This window comes from Bombus bifarius, unplaced genomic scaffold, assembly GCF_011952205.1.
Source record: "Bombus bifarius isolate JDL3187 unplaced genomic scaffold, Bbif_JDL3187 scf7180000008166, whole genome shotgun sequence".
Taxonomy (NCBI): Eukaryota; Metazoa; Arthropoda; class Insecta; order Hymenoptera; family Apidae; genus Bombus; species Bombus bifarius.
The window spans coordinates 993,373-1,013,003 of NW_022884488.1; the positions used below are offsets into that span (position 1 = coordinate 993,373).

Sequence of the window (19,631 nt, forward strand, 5' to 3'; positions counted from 1 at the left end):
CATCGTCTCGAACATCTGCTGTAAGAAACTTAACGTAGATGGAATGGTTGAACCTGCAGATTTCTCCGAATAGCACTTCAATTTCCCTCATTTAGTTTCTCTAATTACAAAACGGTTAAAGATAAAATTCACATTTAACACTTATCCACGCGTGTAGATTACTGCTCAGAACAATTTTGAAGTTTGCGTGCTCAGATAGCCTTATCACTAACCAAGACCTCGAATATAACTTAACTAACAATCAAAGAGTTTAGTATACCAGACAAATCATTATGTACATCTCCTATATTTACTGATGATCTTATCAAAGGAGCTACTTAATGAACACGTGTCGAGAATACGCTACAACAGAAGATCTATATCAGTCTGATCTAAAATCAGTCCAAGGAGTCAAATCCCTCTCCCGTTTTAGTACAAATAGAAGAATCAAATTGCTGAACCATGATTCTAAATCGGATTGTTCTCATCCGCGAGTTGTCTGTTCTAACCGATCGAGCTGTCCACGTTTGGTCATTGTCCGTTCAGACTCTTCCTCTTTAGGTCTGCTCTTTAAGATGGCTGTCATCGGCAGTACCATAAGACAAAGGTTATAGCTAACCATATATAAGAAAATACCTAACCGATATGACAACTCCTAGAGACACATATTGATAAAGGCTTTGGTCATTCCATAATGTAAGATATTTCATCTGTAAATCTAACTGATCGATGATCCATATGGAAGAACTAGAGGTTAAAAACTTATAGGATCATGAGCAATGGTAGCCCTCTGATGGCCATTACGAGAACTATCATCACAGACACGAGGTAAATTGCTCAGAAACATGATCGCCTAATTATTATGAGCAGTTTAAAAACAGAAAATAACGATCTAAGAACTTGTACAATACTATCCTTGCGACGTTAGTCCATGAACAAGAACAACGTCAAGTGATTCTTGGAAAATCGAGGATCTGTGCTTATTACTTCTCCCTTTATTTGTTCACTATATGCAAAAACGCTACAGCTTATACAATACAAGTATGCGTATTAATAATAAAATCTAGAACAACATTTTAAAAATCGCTTTCCACTTTAGCGTTCAGAAAACAGCATCTCTGATAAATTAATGTGCAAAACCTGACCACGTTTGTCGATCATATCCCTCCACCGTTGATCATAACCTTTATGTAACCGCACCGTTAGAAAGAGTCAATCCTTCATTTACATTAGATTCCAACATTTAGGGATGCACTGTTTTCCGCTAGTCAAGTGAACGCGTTCAGCCAAATTGCAATGGAAAGAATAGCTGTTGTTCCATAACAAAAAGAAAAATAAGACAGAAAAAAGATAAGATATATTGTTGTAAATGTACCTCGTACAATAGAGGTCTCGCAGCGTATTTCATTCTTTCCTGAATAAACACATTCAGGTTGACACGTTCCAATTCGACAAATAAAGTTATACCTCAATGAACCAAAAAATTTCTTCAAATATTCAATAATCAGCAAGAGATTCATCAAGAGTTCCAATCAATCAAGCTCAATTATCTTTTAGACACGTCGATCGCTTAATTTTCTACAAAGTCTGACCAGTTGATTCGACACGTATCAATAAGTGCTATTTTCACGATGTCTTTTGAGTGATTAGCGCTCGGCGAAAAATAACTAACATTGCGATCAATACAGAAATAGACCTAAAAACTGTAACTCTGGGAATAACGTTAAATGAAGAAATATATAGACTCTCTCTCTCTCTCTCTCTCTCTCTCTCTCTCTCCCTCTCTCTCCCTCTCTCTCTCTCTCTCTCTCTCTCGTGTATCTTCATTCTTCTACAATAATATGTAGTGCTTTATTTACAAAGCTCGTGAAAGATCAGACTACTGTGCCCTGATCCTGATTAGGAAACAGGTCATCTCCCGCGATAGCCAAAGAGAAACAAAATCAGCCAAAGTATATTCAAACCACCTACTCTGAAATAAAAGAACATCAGGAGATATTACGTGCCCTTTGAACTCTTATGAACGTTATCATCAATGTATCAGATAATTAGTTGTGAATCGAGGATTTGGTAAAAAAATGTGTGTAAGGCAGCATTTAGTCAACTCGGAGAGTTTTTCCGCCCGTAGGACCAAGTACTTGTCACATTCGATTCTTCTTAACCACCTATACGTTTCGTTGGTATTTTTGCAGATTATTTCATACATGGAAAAATACACAATTCTACTGGTTTGTACCCTCGTGGAACTTGAAGTAGTGAATCTTCATAGCCCTATTGTTGGGATACTTGATCTTGCATTGAGGACAAGTCGCGTCTACTGCACCCTCCACCACATATTTGGTCAAATCCATCTCTCTGTGGAAGTTCTTGCTATTCTCGGCATTGTAGATAGTGTTGTGTGTCGTCAGCAAGTGATCTGACATTGCTGTCTTGTTGAACACGTGTCTATCGCATAAAGTGCAACTGTAGATAATGCTGTTGTGCGACAATTCATGGTTCTTTACGATTGTTGGCGTTGGGAACGTGAGCTTGCAACCATCTACAGAACAAGCAAATTTGGGAGGAGCATTTTTATGTTTTATGGTAAAATGTTGGCGCAGATTCGACACGCCAGAAAACTTTTTGTAGCAAATGTTGCAAAGGACTTTACCATCATTGCTGGGTAATGGTATACATTCAATATTATATGATTTGGCTAGATTCTGTAACAGATTCATGTGAGTCTTATTGTGCACCAATTGTTTGTGCTTGTACAATACGCTCATATTTGCAAAGAACTTCCTACAGACGTGGCACATAACTGACTTCCTGCCTGCGCTCATGGCATCCATGGGGAGAGGTGCTTTTTTATCCTCTTCTTCTAATTTTATTTTCTTAGATCTTGGCTCTTCTTGAGATAGTCTTCTCGCGTTGTTGTATACATGTTCGGGTTGTTGATTAAACATGTTAGCATGTAGGTTGAGCCTGTGACGGTGAAGCGACCGAGTGCTATTGAACACCTTGTGACAGAGGGTGCATATAAGTGGACTACTTGCTAAGTTCTTGCCAGCTGACTGTAGCTTTGCAGCAGCTGCAACTGTGGATTTGTGAAGCTTCTTATGTCTTGACAGTATCTTTTTGGAGCTGTATAATTTTCCACAAATGTCACAAATGTGATCAGATTTCTTTACATCATCAAGAATGGGTTGAGCTTTGTGCCATTGCATATGTATATCTAATGTCTCCTTGTCAAGGAAAACATTTGTGCAAAGCTCACATTGAAACTCGTCACCTGAAAAGCTCTTCTCAGTTTTATTACGAGCACAGTGCACATCCCATAAGTGTGTCCTCAATTCTGTTACATCATTGAACTTGTCACTGCAAACTTGGCATTGGAAATTACCATTTGGCTTTGTTGGAGGTAAATTTGGGTAAGATTTTCGTGCTCTAGCTGGTCGGGTCATACTGGAATTGAAAAGTTCCTCTTGTTCAGTCTGGGTCAATGGCTTTTGGACATCTTTCTTCATAAATCGTAAACTTAATCTAGAGTTTGCTCGATTGTGCCAGCTCCTGTGTATCTTTAGAGATGATTCTTCCATGAAAATCTTACCGCAAATGTCGCATCCGTGACCACCTAATTCCTGAGCATGGGCAGTTTCAAAGTGAAGATTTAGGTTAGCTCTGAAGAAGAAAGTCTTTCGACATTTAGAACACTGATGTATGGACTTCGCAAGCTTTGGGTGATCAATTGCTAAGTGTCGGTCATGAGACTCTTTACTCTTGAACGTTCGCCGACAGTGGGTGCAGATGATGTTGCCTCTGATAACATTGTGAATATTTCTGATATGCCTCTTAAGATTAGCGCTATTCGAGAATATCTTGCCGCACACGTCGCACTCGTTCTTTTTATCGCCAGGATCCGAGGTGGCGCTGACATTTACTGAATTTGAGTCCTGTGAATCTTCTTGTACCGTACCATACTCCACACAGGAGATGTTTGCATTTCTTTCATTCGGATCTTCTATACCATGATCTTTCATGTGAATTTCCAAAGCACCTGCGCTGCTAAACATACTACGACAGATGACACAAGAATAAATCTTCACCTTCAGATGAAGATTTCTGTGTTCCATTAGTTCAGCTCTAGTAGTGAATTCCAAATTACAGAGGGCACAGCTATACTGATTACTGTCTGATAGTTTACCAGCATTTACTTCAGCTTCAAACGTATCCCAATCCTTGATGGGCTTTGAAATATTCTGCGTAGCCTTTACTATATCGTTTTTCAATTCAGAAGTTTCTTCCTTGTTAAGATCATTAGAGTGCTCTTTGTGATGGTTCAAATAATCACTAGGAGATTTGAATTTGCTGCCGCATTCAGAACATATGAAATCACTCTTTTTGTGGTCCAACGTTAGATGAGAATGAAACTTTTTGAACACCAAATATGTCATGCCACAATGGACACATCTATAGGATGTTCTGACGTCGGATGATAAACGTTGACACAAGTCTCTATGCTTCAGCATGTTTGGCTTGTACCTGTAAATCATACCACACAGGTCGCATACATGATTGTGCGCAGGATCACCATTTTTGTAAGGGCTGGGTATGTTCAGAGTACGATTTCCTTTGAACGATTTTTTCGGTGACTCCTGTCTCAAAGATGGCAGAGGAGTTACTGGTTTTAATTTAGGAGGAGATCGTGTTGGAGATACGAGCTCCTCATACTGTTTATCTGAATGCTTCGATAGATGAGTAAGCAGCTGCTTTCTGTCCGGCAAAGAACGTAAACACATATTACACGTGAAGCATTTCTGCAAGCCTTGTTTCGGTATAACGAGAGCAATCTTCATTGCACACTCGAACGATGCTCTACAATGTACTTTATACATCGATCGATCCGGAAACTCCGTCAAACACGCGATACACGTGTGCGGTCTTAGATCGGGCATGTGCTGACGAATGTGGAAAAGAGTACTTCTACGATCGCTAAAACTTTGTTCACAAGAGTAACATGAATATGTCTTCAATTGACTTATAATATTTTGCTGCACTTGTGTCAATGGAGCATCCTTCTCCATGCTCATTAATTCATCTTCCAAATCTTCAACAAGCTCTTCCTCATCTTCCAATTCCAATTGATTAACACTACCATTCTGTTTGTCACTATGAAATCTTTCCATATGTTTTGCATAAGAATACTTAGAATGCAAATTAATTTGACAATGTAGACATTTCTGTTTAAAAACACGTGCACCCCTAAAATGGGTATGTGGGCCTCTTTTGACTTTTTTCTTGCTTGCTGATGTGGATGCGTTGGATTTCTGAGTGGAATCAGCTTCCATAATCCTATCCTCTGAGCTTGAAAGGGGATTCAAAACAAGTTCACTACCAGTAACAGATTCAATTTCTATAGTACAATCTGTGTCATAATCATCTTGTGGTTCAGATTTTATACAAATGTCCATATCTTTCGTTAAAGCTGGTTGATCTCCCTCTAAAGCTACTTCATCATCAGGTAATTGCTGATCTTGATCATTATTTTCTGAAGGATTATTATTTTCTTCAAGATTAGTGGCTTCCTATAAAATAAACCAATTTTAATGTACCTTTATTTTTTTACAGTTTGTTTTGAAGCATATCATACTTACCAAATCCGAATCATTCGTAGATTCAGAAATAACCTCGACATTGTCCTCACAAAAGTCCAAATCAACAGGTTCATTTTTAATAGTTACAACCTATGACACATGACAATAATACATTGATTACAAGTCCATATATTATATTATACTCACAAAATTAATAGAACACGTATATTTACCACAGGATTTGGTTGCATGTGTTGTTCCAACCACCGATGCAACTTGTCTTGTGAATGCAAACATATTTCCTTGTAATTATGCCACTCATTCACATTTTTAATACATTGCGCACATATTTTCGTTGATAATCTATCCGTTACTAAAATCTAAAAAGTACATAAACCCAATAAAAATATAAGCATGTATCAAGCTTCAAACAAAAGTTAGGTTTCTCTAAAGATAATATTACTATAGAAACACGTTTCATTTGATATTTGTCTATCTAACCTTTACCAATAAGAATAAACACCAATGAAATACCCATAATCACCATTGCCAATGCTCCCATCTCAAACATGATCCGTATAGACCTAACCTCAATGTACTCGTTTCAACGCAGTAACAAAACGCGAAGCGTATAAGAGTACGCGAAGAGAAATAAACATTTAGGAAGATGACGGGCACAAAAGTATTAAATAACAATATTTTACGCACGCACCTGAATCGATAGACAAGCTTGTATCTTGCTGGCTAAGGACACCGGAGAGTCGTCCGTTTCGAACACCGACAATTTTGGCTCATCGGTGGACAGGCAGAGTCTACACACATCTTCCACATTCTGCAACTCCACCACCTCGCCCATCGTGAACGTAGATGTTCGTGGCTTTTCTTCACTGAATATCAGGCAGGTGTTCTGCCTGCCAATAATACGCGCTCCTCAGAAGCAGGTTAGGGACGCAGCGTTTTGTTTGTACGTCGACATTTGAAACTGAGGCCGAGCGGTCCATTTCGATACGTTCCTGCCGTTCAAAGGAAAAATTAGACAACGAGCACACACTAGGTAAAAGCATGCTGCTTTTTAACGCGATATTTATTTATTGGCCGAATATTATCATGTTTCGCGTGACAATATGTAGTGACAAATATGTGGAATGTATATTCAGTGATAAAAACCAAATATTTTGATCTGGATAATGAATGTATGATGTCAAATGGTTGCAAAAGTTTTTACAAAAATGATGACGTTACTAAAATAGGAAAACGAGGGCAGTAGTGGTAAATTACAAAGCAATGGTTATATAGTTGGTCGAGTGGTCGTTTATTTTATATATATTATTTGTTAATATACACTTGACATGTAACTGTTTGTCGTTTGTACACGCTGATAAGATACATTGTACATATACTACAGGTAACGTACACGGTTACATTTCGTTTCATTTACCTTCATCATTCGCAACGAATCACTCGGTAACCGCGAATTAACGAAATCAAATATTTTAACCTTTTTTTTCAATTTCGAAGTATCAGTAGCAAATTATCATCATGCGGTTATAAAAGTAATACAGTGTATAAAATCCAAAAATTCACAATACAAATTGGGCTGATCTAAAATATCCTGTCGTATATAGGACTATTACATACAAAAGGTTAGAAATCAGATATGGTTACGTAACTAATGCAACCGTTATCACAAACTACACGATTATACACACACGAGCTTTATTTAATTGCAAAACAAATCGATACAGAATAAAGTTTGAAAACAAAATACAATTATACAAAACTTTCTAAAGAGTTTCATCAATCTAAATGATTATAAAGATTAAAAGACTTATGAATGTGTCTCTACATACACATGTAGCATCGATTGAAAAGCTTCAATCACTCGTACCTGAAAACTACGAGAATATGCTTTCGAACAAAATATTATTGAGCGTTCTTTTCTAAAACGTGTTGTATATATGGCAGCTATGGTATATTTTCGAAAAGCTCTTCTACACGGCGGCCACTCTAAAACCGCAAATCTACTTGGTACATGGTGAGCTTCCACGTGAACATGTCGTTAATTTATCGATAGCACGTTTTGAATACAATTTCATTTTAAATATATTTTTCTCTTTCTTCCCCCTCCTTTTATTAATACCGTAACGATCATATACAGTGCACAAATTAGAACCATTAAGAGATTCCCTAAATCTATGTATCTCGCGGACCTTTGTCCCGAATCAGCTATTCACATTAATGTACAGTATAGGATTAACCACCGATAAATAAATTTCTATACATGTATCGTCAACAAGAGTTTCCTATTCGGTCTCTTTGAAAAATATCAGCTTTCTATCCATCTACATTTTTTTCGTTTATGCCTCGATAAAGGTACTCTTCTGGTGGAACAGAAACGTTGTTTCGACGTTTTTTGAAATCTCTTTTCAGTAAAAATAAAAAATTATATTTTCGATCTCATTAGTGCGTTTTCTTTCGATTTCTTTCAAATTTGTTCGATCTCGTTTGAGAGTCAATTCGTTCGAACAACAAGCTCTCGTGAACGAATTGTGCAATGTTACGAAAATTCGTCTCGTTTTACGAATGACATCTGCAACGAGGTAACATTTCAACGATTATCTGTTATGAATCATAAGGGACGAATTGTTGAACGCCCACGATAGTTCTGCGCCATTTTTATGGCCAACCAGTTCCGGTCCATGTTCCACCATTCGTCTGAATCTATCGCAGGGAAGTGTGTGCGCAGGATTACTGCGCAATTCAGGTAGTCAGGCAATTGGAATTGAAGCAGGAATTTCGTTGCGACTGCTGACGGACGTAGTCTTGTACGTTGAATTTCGTGTCGTCCGGGTCGTTGCTTTTCCTCGCCTTCAAGTCTCTGAAATCAAATAGAAATTCGCTTTTTATCTTATCAGGTGTTCTCCAGCCGCTTAAGTCTGATGAAAACCAGTCACTTGACTTTGTTGTGATTTCGCAACGTTCATGCTTCCAATGCAATGGTAGGATTGAACCATTGAGGAGGATTGCATGTAGAAACGGGATGAATTTCAATATATTTCCACGAATTTAAATCAATTCCAATAAGTTTCACTTTATCGGATTTATCTAGTATTCATAAGAAATGGTGATCTTTTGGCATTTGCAAAGTATATTGTAGCGTTACTTGGATCACTGTGGAAGCCTAGTCTACACTGGCAGACAATTGTCCGCAGTCAATGCGTATACATTTTCCAGGGAAGAATTCGCAGAAAAACATATGTAGTGTTGAAGTGGTTACCACTTCTAAGAAAACTCTACATCTGGTTTTTTTAGTTTTCTCAAGCACTGAAGCCATCGACAGCGCGTAGACAAAAGACTGCGACGAAGTTAGGCCATAAACAGTAGACAGGCGACGTTGGCTTCGGGGTTTTTCAGTTATTGGCTAACACAGCTAGCGTGCGGATTTGGACCAGCTCAAATTGTATTCTTACTTATTACACTTCTATTTAAATATATTTTCTGCCTTACAATTTATCCACGTGTTTTCTCTGTTTACACATCGAATAACCTCAACATGTAGATTGTAGACTACTGTCTACAATTATCTGTCAGTGTAGACTAGGCTTTACTGAGCTCGGAACCGGTATATTATAATAGAGTTCTACTAAAGTGTTTGAACTCATGTTATATAGGTTCGAATGTACCTCAAAATATGTTTCTCGCTCTCTCTTCTCGATATGCTCATGAATTGTCTAACACTATCCAATCAGGTCCGAATTTATTTGCAATATGCTTAATCGTGTTATGATTGCATCACTAAAACCGTTCGTCTGCATTACGCCTTGGTATTTGTACAGTGCTGCCTTAAGATTTAATTTGTTTAAGATTGACAGATGATAGGTTGGTGATGATTAATGAAAATACCTAGCAACGGCCAAGAAGGCCAATTCGACGTTCAGGCCAGTTTTAGCTGAGGTTTCCATAAAGGGAACTTTGTACTCTTGCGCCAATCGTTCTCCGTCTTCCCTCTTCACTACTCGTTCCGTTCCACAGTCAGACTTGTTGCCTAAAATTATTTATTTTAATTTATTAGACTTGGTGAAGTGAACATAATGTTTAATAAGTGGAAATGTTTGTTTAACGTGAGCTAGCCTGATGGAATGGAATTAATAAGTTGACATTGATAGTGATTTTATCTATGTCTAGTCTAGGTTTATGCTTACATCTCGTTAAAAGTAGATCTGCACGCTATCAAACATATCATTTACTGCGAAGTTGATGTCCTGATCTGACTATAAAATCTATCATGTTCTATTTATCTTATTTTAGAAAAATAAGCTGGTGATCGGTGCTTTCTCATAAATCAGTTCTTGGAGCTGTCGTTTCAATTAGAAGTTTCAGCTGAGATCCATAGTTAGAATACATGTTCCTTATAGAGGTACAGAGCTAGTTTTACTCCCTTGCGATAAAGTTCATGAAAAGCTACCAAATAGATCATTGAAACGTTATTTAACTCTTATATAGAGAACCAAAATGTTGCAGTTGTTATTAACAAGTATATAAATTTTAATACAAAACTTTGAAAGTATTTCAACTACTACTATTGATAGTATTAAAAGTACTATTCAAAAATATAAAATTATATCTAAATTTTTATATCTTATATTTATTATCTTATATTTATTATTTTCTATTTTATATCTAAATATTTATATCTAGAACTAAGCGGTTTCGTGATGTTTTCAGTAGGAAGCAAAAAGTGTTAAAACAAATATAGAGTTACGGTTAGTTACACACCAAGATTACGGCAAATAATTAAGTAGCCATAAATCTCCTTACTCAATACTAAAATATCCTCGACCGGACTATTTCAATATAAATGGTTTTAAGACCATATTATATTCCACTCATAAAAATTGAATAACTATTTACAATTTTAGAAAGGAATAATTGAAATTTATTAAAAATTGTTTTAAATATTTGACATTCTTCCATTCAATGTTTTACGACTTATAATATTCATATTCAGATATTGATCATCTGTCAAGACACGACTCAATCAAATCATCCAGTCAAGCTAGCGAACAGTTCTTGATTTTAACGATTCCCTCAACCAACAATCTGCTCTTCCTAGAACGTCTTTCTCGACTTTCTACGAAAGTAAGAAACCTGTCGAAACTATGCAAAAACCAGCTAACGTATCGATCATCTTGGCAACTTTCTCGCAAACGAGACGACAAAAAAAGCAATCACGGCTCTTTTCCTTTTCTCTGTTTTCCTTCTTTAGTCTCTTCAGACGAATGCAAATAAAGACTAGGTAAGAGATATGTTCACTTTAATTTTTGTTGACATCCTTTCTTTTTTTATGTTATACTTTTGCTAAAAGGATAGTTGTAATAACTAAAAGATAACATGGTAAATATTGCACAGTTGAAAAGAAGAATAATTCGTTATATTTTTGAGGTCAGGTTTAATGACGATAAAATTTGTCTATCCTTTCTTTTTCGATTTTAAAGCAAATATAGTAACTTAGCGGGATCATATGTGGATGTGGACATAAAAAACAAACAAACAAAGTTGTTGTTGTTGTTAGACAAGCTTGTTGGATAATATGAAAACATGCTTGCTTACAGAGGGTTAATAAGACAAGATTATTTGACAGTACATTGAATTTTAAAGTTGTTTCGCTATAAAAAAAACGAAGGATTTGATTTATGAAGTTTTGTACTATGATCTTCAAATAATAATCGAAGCTCACCCAACAGCATAATGACCACGTCCTCGTTCGCGTGTTCCCGGATTTCGCTCAGCCAGGCTCTGATGTTGTCGTAACTCGTCTTGTTCGTTACATCGTACAGCAATAAAAGAGCTGAAACCAATGATGATCGTTGTGCAACCGGCCGTGATCCTAGTAATTGATAGACACACGCGGAAACAAAAGTTTCCACGTGACGCTGTCCATGTTATTACGTGTCCGTAAAATGCTACAGCTCGTTTGTTCTCCCCTTTTTCATTGGCCAGAGAAATTTACACGCGTCTGTTTCGTCGTTCTTTTATAAACACCGCGTTGTGTCAAACGACGTTTTCACGGCCTGGCAAATTGAGATGCGAGAAAATGAAGTGTGTTTTTATGCGCAAGAAAATGAAGTGCGCCTTTGTACTTGAAAGTCTCTCTGGGAATATTATTCGGTTGGAAGTTTCTGAAACGGTTGCTTTGTTATATGCGATATACGTGCTTTGTTCAATATGATTTTTTCAGAAAAATATCCTTTCGAACGTTCATCTCTTCTTCTTGTGTCTTGGCATTTTAAATATTTATAGATAATTTTACTGAAGAATTACAATTTTGCTACAGCACTCGATTTCATGTATCCCCAATTATCACAGCTTATTTATTTGTACGTTCGTACAAAAACTTTTAAAACAAAATCATACATTACCCGATGCTACCGTAACAACTAAATATGGTTCGAGCATATCCAATTAATCGAATACAAAAACTAGCCAATACGCTTACGGATAAGATTGATTTCTTTTTTGTAGCTCTGCTAATTGTTTCAAGGAATCTTTATACAGATCTATACGCACTGTTTAAATTATGTTTTAATCGCGGATTTTTTGTAACTCCATTTAGATTTAATTGTATAATATTATGTAGCCATTGCTGTTCTTCTTCTTGCCCTTTCTATTTTTGTTTATTTCTTTTCTTATATATAATTGTATGTATATGTCGGAGATGGAAGGACAGCGGGATTTCCCGTCCGGAATGTTGGGAAAACCCCAAATACCCTAGTCCAGACTCGAAATGACATAGCGGGTCACTAGATGTAGCCACGATCACGGGAGGGACGTGTACCTGCCAGAGGTATGAAATGATTATATGGCTCCCCTTAAAAACAAAGATTGACCCGAGAAGTGAGGACAGGAATATATAAGGGATGTTTCCTTTTGGTTATGAGGCAGTTAGTTTGTTAGTTAGTCGTTGGAGGAATTACTGATTGAGTTATCAAGAAGTTACCCGAATCGAGTATTACGTTGATACTTGTCCTCCCCTGGACCGTGGATTCGTTATCGAACCTGGATTCGTTGTCACCATCATCCTATCGCCATTACTCATAGCCTCTTGTAGTGCCCACATTTGTACCGATAAATATTAGCCACATCCGCGACGGTAAGGTAAGTCGAACGCCCCAAAATGGCAACCTGACTCCGACATATATATCGGGTTTATACCCGTTCTATTAACCAGTAGATAAATCAATAAATAAATACTTCTCATTCGTGCTCGTCCTACTTAAAATTTTCATCAATTATTTACGCAAGAACTGAAAGTGTTTTTCCATTCGAAAGCTTGTTTTCTCACCAATATACCACGGTGGGTTAAAGTTCACAGGAGGAAAGCTTGGCCGTTCCAGTAATATCTGACGATGGAGACACTATTGTCGAAGTGTCTCCGAGGCGTAATTGTTACCCACGCCTTTGAAACGTCCAACTATTGTCGCGTCTCTACTGAAAGAGGGTTTCTCCGTGCAAACAATGGTCGACCCCCGACGGCGGACAACGCGTTTCCTCCTCCTCTCCTTTACCCTCGAATTCGCTTAAGTAGCTTCCCAAAATTAACGCTCTCCTTGAATTTTGAAACGTTTCATGGCCTGTTTTAACACCACTCTACCCGCTAAACCCTTATTGCTCGAAAATGCGTTCATCGAACTTCATTTTATTTGACTGATAGTGAAATAGTTTGTTGTTAAAATGTTATTGGTGCTTACAGAATAATCTGTATTTTTTATTGTTTTTTTTTTTATCATTTTTAGATCATGAAAGTTTTATTAAAAATAAGAGACGTCATAAAAGACTTGTGAACAGGATGATAGAGTAGCGAGCAGAGTTATAAGTACTTGTTAAATTGAAACAGAACGCTTTACAGAGAAATCAGAGGCGGACTTTCATCTCGTATTTTCCAGTAAAGAAACCGTATTTCTACATACTTGGAATGCAGTTATATGTAATGTCACATTGTATAACGCAATTTACATAATATCCAGTCAGTTCAGAGTTCTCAGCGTTTTGGCCTTCTACTTAGCCGGTTACGTGAAAAACTTCATCAGCATTTCGATTATCTGGGACACGTTCTTTTTCTCAGCGGTCGTTGGTTTAGCACAAACCTGGCAATTGGCGACAATTCATCGAGGGAAATAAGTCAGCTATTTATTCTTTTTTTTTTTTTTTTTTTTAGTGAGAAAATTAATGTAAATTTACTAGAAACGTTATACTAATAAATATTCATGATATCATTATAAACTTATTCTAGAATTAACTCTAATGAAACTACTTTTTAGTAAACTAATACAGGAATATAATTAAATTTGATTGGTAATATTTGATTAAAATCATACTCATAGCACACGTAGTTAAAATTGAAGTTTCAATAGAGACACCCGCCAAGCATTATTATTGTAATGAAATCATAAACACAGCAGAGAAACTGCTAATTTATGCCTTGCGATGAATTGTCAGTTATTGTCCTTTATTCTTGTCTCAAACAAGTCTGTCCAACTAGTACCTAATTATGCTATCGCCTTGTGTCATGATTACTGGATGCGATGCTGTTTGTAAATGGAAGACTGATTGCACGCTGGTAACGAAAACTTCTCTATCATGAATTATTTGAAACGTGTCCTTTAACATATGTAATTGTGTCACAAACATTTTTTTAGCTGTCTTTTTTTTAAGCTGCAATTAGAAGCTATATACAGACGAAGAAAATACATATTAATGGACTGCGCACGTTTATGCATTTATGAGAAATTTAAAGATGTATAAATGAAACATATAGTAGGTGTATAACGCGTAAAAAGACGTAGGAATTATTGAAAGTAAAATATATAAACGGATCTTTACTTAATTTTCATTGTTTTAACTATGTTTCGGATGCAATTGCAAGGAAGCTGCTCTTCCGCATACTAGTCTAGTTTTATAATACATATTACTTAAGATGATTCTAATTATGGAGAGTGTAAGTAGTACATAAATCAGAGGATTTTATATGTAACGAATAATATATGTTAAAATTAATTATACAAAATTTAAGATAAATCGACTAAGTAATTAAACTAGCACACTTTAGTTCCTATTTCTTTAGAAATTTATATAATATTACAATATTTTCTTTTTTATTATTTAATTTGTACTTTACAATTTATCCAGCTGGACATTTGGTAAATTTTTCTATATTACAATATTTATATATTTGTCCTTGAAAGTTTCATTATCCAATGAGGTTCGCAGACCTTTTTTACTTTTCTTACGATAAATAATCAACAACTTTATCAACTTCGTGTACAAATCTACGATAAGGGTATAATTACCATGAGCGTCTCTGTAATAAGCATGCGTCACGCTTCGAAATCTTTCTTGCCCGGCCGTGTCCCATATTTGAAGCTTGATAGATGTATCGTCGACGACGACTACTTTATTCTGAAACACAGAAAGCATTTATATATACCGCTTGATATATGATTCTCTCACCTACATTAACATTGTAACAGTCACTTGGTTTTTCTTAGTAAATTGTTTCTTCGTATTTTAAAATGAATTCATTTTTGTTTGTGGCACTTCTAGGAAGAACTTAGAATATCTCACCCTAAAATCAATGCCCACGGTGGTTATATAGTTGCCAGACAGGAATCTGCCATCTCTAAATCGTGTTAGGAGGCAGGTTTTCCCGACGCCACTGTCACCAAGTAGCATCACCTATGTTACGTGAAAATTTTCTGTGAAAATACCGTAGAAGGAAACTCTTTGCAAAATATTCGAAAGCTATTCTACGTTTACAGTATTTAAAAGTAGTTGTACTTTTAAAACCTAGAATTATATAAAAATCTATTTGAAAAAATGAAAGATAGAAGAGATTTATTATAAAAAGAATTGGAAATAAAACTTCTTTGCAATACATTTAATTGAGTTTACGGGAAAACATTGCACGATTTATACGTTTACCACTGATATTCTGTAATAGAAAAGAAAACACAGAAGAACGAAATAGTTTACCTAACCTTCTCAATCAATTTTAAATATCATATCCACATTTATTTCTTTATGATAAAAGGAAATACAGCAGAAGATAAAAAAGAGGTATTCTTAGTTATTAATTCCAATGAAACTTTTATTCTATTTAACGAAAACCAGTTAATCAGATCGAAGTGTATCACGCAACGAGTCCGTGTCCAAACGCATTCGTACAGTTATCTTATTTGTAGAAAACTCAGTAAGCGCAGAAATGTGTAATTAACTAGATTCCAGCGATATCATGGTCGACAGATTGAGATTGATCTACGATTGAACCGAACGCAAAGTATTCTGAACATACCGATGAACCATCTAACAGAGATTAATAACCGCAAATCATCGTTCCCTATCAGTCGTAAATTACGCTGGAAAAATGTGTACTATTTGCGTTATGCCTGAATTAGCGTGTAAAAGCTTACGTGATAAGAAGTGGTAAAATTAGTAGTAGCCACGAACAAGTATTAGAAATGGGGTTGGTTCGTCATGAATTTTAGAACATGGCTACTGGCCGCTGTCAAAGTAATCCTGAAATTAAGTTTCCTTTTAAAGAGAAACTCAAATTGTAAGCTTGAAATTAGGAGATTGCTCTTTCGGAAAATTACGCTGCTAAAAAGACAGTGATTGCGAAAAGTTCTATTCTGAACGTAGAAGTTAGAAGCACAACTCTGATTGGAAAAGTTCGTTTTTGCTGATCGAATTACTGCGGTTTTTAGTCTTTCCATAGTTTGTTGATGCGCTTGGAAACGGAGAAATTTGATTATTGCTTTATTATTGATCGAAAACTAATTGAAACACCGTTTGTAAATTATCAAAATCTCCGAGTCTCGCCAATTCTCTATAGAAGTATATCAATTAAATAAGACAATTAAACAGTCTGTTTATAAGGTATTTCTGTCAGCTTGTAATTTTTACATCCCGACACAATATTGGATTTATTATTTATTATTACGTATATGTATTCTAGATTCTACGATTTCGTAAGACAGCAAATTTGCAATAGTATTTAAATGAAGATAACAATGCATCAATTAATTTTAGTTTTTCGGCCTTCTTAAGCAACATTTCATAATACTACCAACAAAATTCAATTTTGCAACACCAAAGACCGCGTTTTAACGTGTACGATAACTCTCTGTCCACGAAAGCTGTGTATTTATAACATTGTAATAAATCATACATATATTGCATGGATCTGAAATTCCTCCCTCATAAGGCTGTGATTGCAGTGGACGTAAATTCACTTTGGCGAATTGGCCCTCTGACAAACTCTGACAATTGTTCGTAAACTAATTTACAACAATCGAACATTTTCGCAGCACTCTTAAGGCACTCGGATGTTCGATTTTTGATTCGGCGAGCAATCGCCAAACGGCGAACAAATCTTCTCTTGTATTTCTATTTTACTAAATTTTACAAAAGCATTCGCTTGCTTGGTCTAAATACGCTAAAGCGAATCTTCAAAGTACGCATCCACTATAATCATAGCCTAAGCCCTAAGGTCTAAAGACTCTAAACCGTCAACAGCTTAAAGCGTCCATGCCCAAGTTCGATCGGACCGCAAAAGGCAACCCTGTTCCATCGATTATCTCTTTCTCGTAGAAGAACCGGTTCGCTATAGTATCAGGAGAGAGGGCAGGACCTTGAAAAGGAGCTCGCCGTGTTCGGGTGGGGCCTGTTGGCTGGTCGAGTCGATGCTGTCGCGCGAGGACTGCCGCCTGGTCGGACCCGTCGTCTCCTGGGGCCGGTTGAACGTAGAACCGCCAGCCTGAGAAGTGGAAGGAGTAGCTGGGGCCGGGCCCCTGGCTCCACTAGCGGACCCAGAGCCGGCCGACCAATCGGAGGCAACTGGCCCCGTTCCACGCGGACCGTGTCTGCTGGCGCGTTTCGTCATGCTACGCAGCTTCTCCTCCATGGTGTTCATGGGCCCCTGCTACCGGGAGCACCAATTTGCTCTTCTTCTTCTCGGCCACTCCTCGTCGCGCTCGTCGTCGTCGTGATTGTCGTCGTCGTCGTCGACTCGCTCCTTCCTTCACTTCGCGCGGATCGCGGCCTATCTCCTGTCTTTCGTTATCGAGGTCAGTCAACCCGGGACCAGAGACGAAGAGGGACTCAGGGGACGATGTTTCACCTTGCGTCTCTTCTGCCTTCCGCTTTGCCCGCTCGTTCGGCCGCCGTTGATCAACGAACGCTGAGTGAAAGTCCGCTCGGCGAGAAGAGCCGCGCGACCGATTGGATCGAGAGGCCGATCAGTGACGCGCTAGGCTCGCGAGAGCTGGCCGTACGCTGCGCGCGGTTCTTAAGAGACACCTGGATTAAAGGAACCTCATGAGTACTGTTGATGAGGCTGCTTTTTCAGGGATGATTCAAGGTATTTGGAAATGGTTGAGTTTAGAAAGCATGTGTCTTATTGCACACATTGTTTGCTTCGTCTAATGGATTGGCAGATGCTAATGCATAAAGTTTGTGGGGGTTGATCCATGTAATATTTCAAGTTATCTGTGAACATGGTTAGGTAGTCTGTGAGCACATGAAGAGTGGTAAGCGACAGAGCGCCAAAGCAGCACGAAATAGATACAACTTATAAATTTGAATAGAATAGACTGTACAGCAGCTGCAATACCGTTAATGCCAATGTTAATGCTTCATCGCTTTATCTCTATCGCTCACCTATGGCCTTAGAAGGACCCAGCGAATGTTGCTAAGTCTGCTTTTTCGGAGACAGATTCAGGAAGAATGACTTTTAGACATAGTTTAGTTCAAGAAGGATTACCTTCAGACATGGTGCAATTCAAAAAGTATGACTTTCAGACATAACTCAAGAGAGAAAGTTTGGAAGGTTTGGTTTAGTAAGGTTTAGTTCAGGTTCAATTTCAGAGATTCGTTCATTTAACGTTTATGGTTATGGATATAATTATAAATTAGGATATGAATACAATTGCTGTGTCTGCTTTTTAAAGATTTCGGGAGAATGACTTTCATATTGTACATGGTTCGAGAGGACAAGTTTCAACTGTTTGATTTAATAGATTACATGAAGCGAATACGAATAAAGTAGTTTATGATGATCCTCGTGTAATGTTTCGGATTGGGTATATGAATCCCATTGCCTACATTTGCTATACCTATATTGTCAGATGTAATGAAGAGGCTTTACGTTTGAAGTTTCGAAACAGCGCAGTACAGCATTGTACACACAGTAGAAGATGTCAGATTACATTGTAAACAGATATTCTGCATGGTTTGCTAATCAATATCCTATTGAAAGCTTGCAACCTAATAAATGTATCTACAATCGCACGAATTACCGGGATCTTGTAATCTGGCCAGAACTCGATAGAACAAGCAGCAATCAATCTATGTATACAGATAGCAGAATATTTGAAACACGCTTTTCGCTATGAATATCGAATAAACGGATTTGCAACAAGCATTTCACAAATGCAAAATCTACACTACCATATGTATCGATACACCAATTGGTTAAATTTACAAAAAAAAAACCCCAGCAAATTTTGCTTTATCTATACTAAATCGACTGTTTAAATATTTTTGGAATCCCCGCGAAATAATATTTATGTTGTATTATATTTTCCGATTTGTTTCAAACTTCACCAACATGATCATAATGCTCGACTCTCGTATCAGTATTAATAAAATTGCAAAATGTTTCGTGTAACATGCATAATAATATATTCATTAAAGCTGTCTGTTACCGTCTATCGTGTAAGTTTTCGACGTTGAAGACGTGCCACGATTGAAGCAACGGGAAAATGAAGGTTGGCATCGCGTGTCGGAGGATCATTGTTCCTCGTTCGAGGCCGGATAATCGATAAACCCGGGAAAACGGGCTGGTTCTATCAACAACGCGTACATGGAACGACGGACGGGCATAATTCGCGGCAACTTGAAAGCTTCGTAATTGCTTGGCTTGTTACGCGATGGATTATATAACGGGTCGACACCTATGTTGATTTCAGCGCTCGCGCGTTACGCGTCCGCTTACATAAACAGCGGCCGGGTGTTTCAATTAAT

The 19,631-nt window shown here is 37.3% G+C and overlaps 2 protein-coding genes across 4 annotated transcripts in view; both read right to left on the reverse strand.

Moving 5' to 3' along the window:
* Positions 1 to 954: 954 nt before the first annotated feature.
* LOC117209232 (zinc finger protein 62-like) lies at positions 955 to 6,551 on the reverse strand. Its single transcript, XM_033450988.1, has 4 exons — positions 6,265 to 6,551; positions 5,786 to 5,932; positions 5,613 to 5,702; positions 955 to 5,543 (listed from the first exon to the last, which is right to left on the reverse strand). The coding sequence occupies exons 1-4, from the start codon at positions 6,406 to 6,408 to the stop codon at positions 2,202 to 2,204; spliced, it is 3,723 nt and encodes a 1,240-aa protein (XP_033306879.1). The 5' UTR covers positions 6,409 to 6,551; the 3' UTR covers positions 955 to 2,201.
* A 292-nt stretch (positions 6,552 to 6,843) lies between these two features.
* The window catches only part of LOC117209233 (ras-related protein Rab-37), a 175,375-nt gene continuing 162,587 nt past the window's right edge, over positions 6,844 to 19,631 (reverse strand). For 2 of the 3 annotated variants that reach the window (XM_033450991.1, XM_033450989.1), the window contains exons 5-8: positions 14,900 to 15,008; positions 11,290 to 11,400; positions 9,456 to 9,597; positions 6,844 to 8,430 (exon numbers count right to left, since the gene is read on the reverse strand). In XM_033450991.1, the coding sequence (XP_033306882.1) occupies positions 8,313 to 8,430; positions 9,456 to 9,597; positions 11,290 to 11,400; positions 14,900 to 15,008 (480 nt within the window). In that variant the 3' untranslated portion in view covers positions 6,844 to 8,312. Of the gene's footprint in view, positions 8,431 to 9,455; positions 9,598 to 11,289; positions 11,401 to 14,899; positions 15,009 to 15,173; positions 15,285 to 17,238; positions 17,768 to 19,631 lie in introns of those variants that run through there. The other variant, XM_033450992.1, reaches the window with a different exon arrangement.

Excerpts from the sequence above, each read along its gene's own strand:
- LOC117209232 (XM_033450988.1), bottom strand. The coding sequence starts at position 6,408 with ATGGGCGAGGTGGTGGAGTTGCAGAATGTGGAAGATGTGTGTAGACTC. Across the intron at positions 5,703-5,785 it reads ACATGCAACCAAATCCTGTG|GTTGTAACTATTAAAAATGA; the intron begins GTAAATATACGT and ends CATGTGTCATAG. Across the intron at positions 5,544-5,612 it reads CTACGAATGATTCGGATTTG|GAAGCCACTAATCTTGAAGA; the intron begins GTAAGTATGATA and ends TTTATTTTATAG.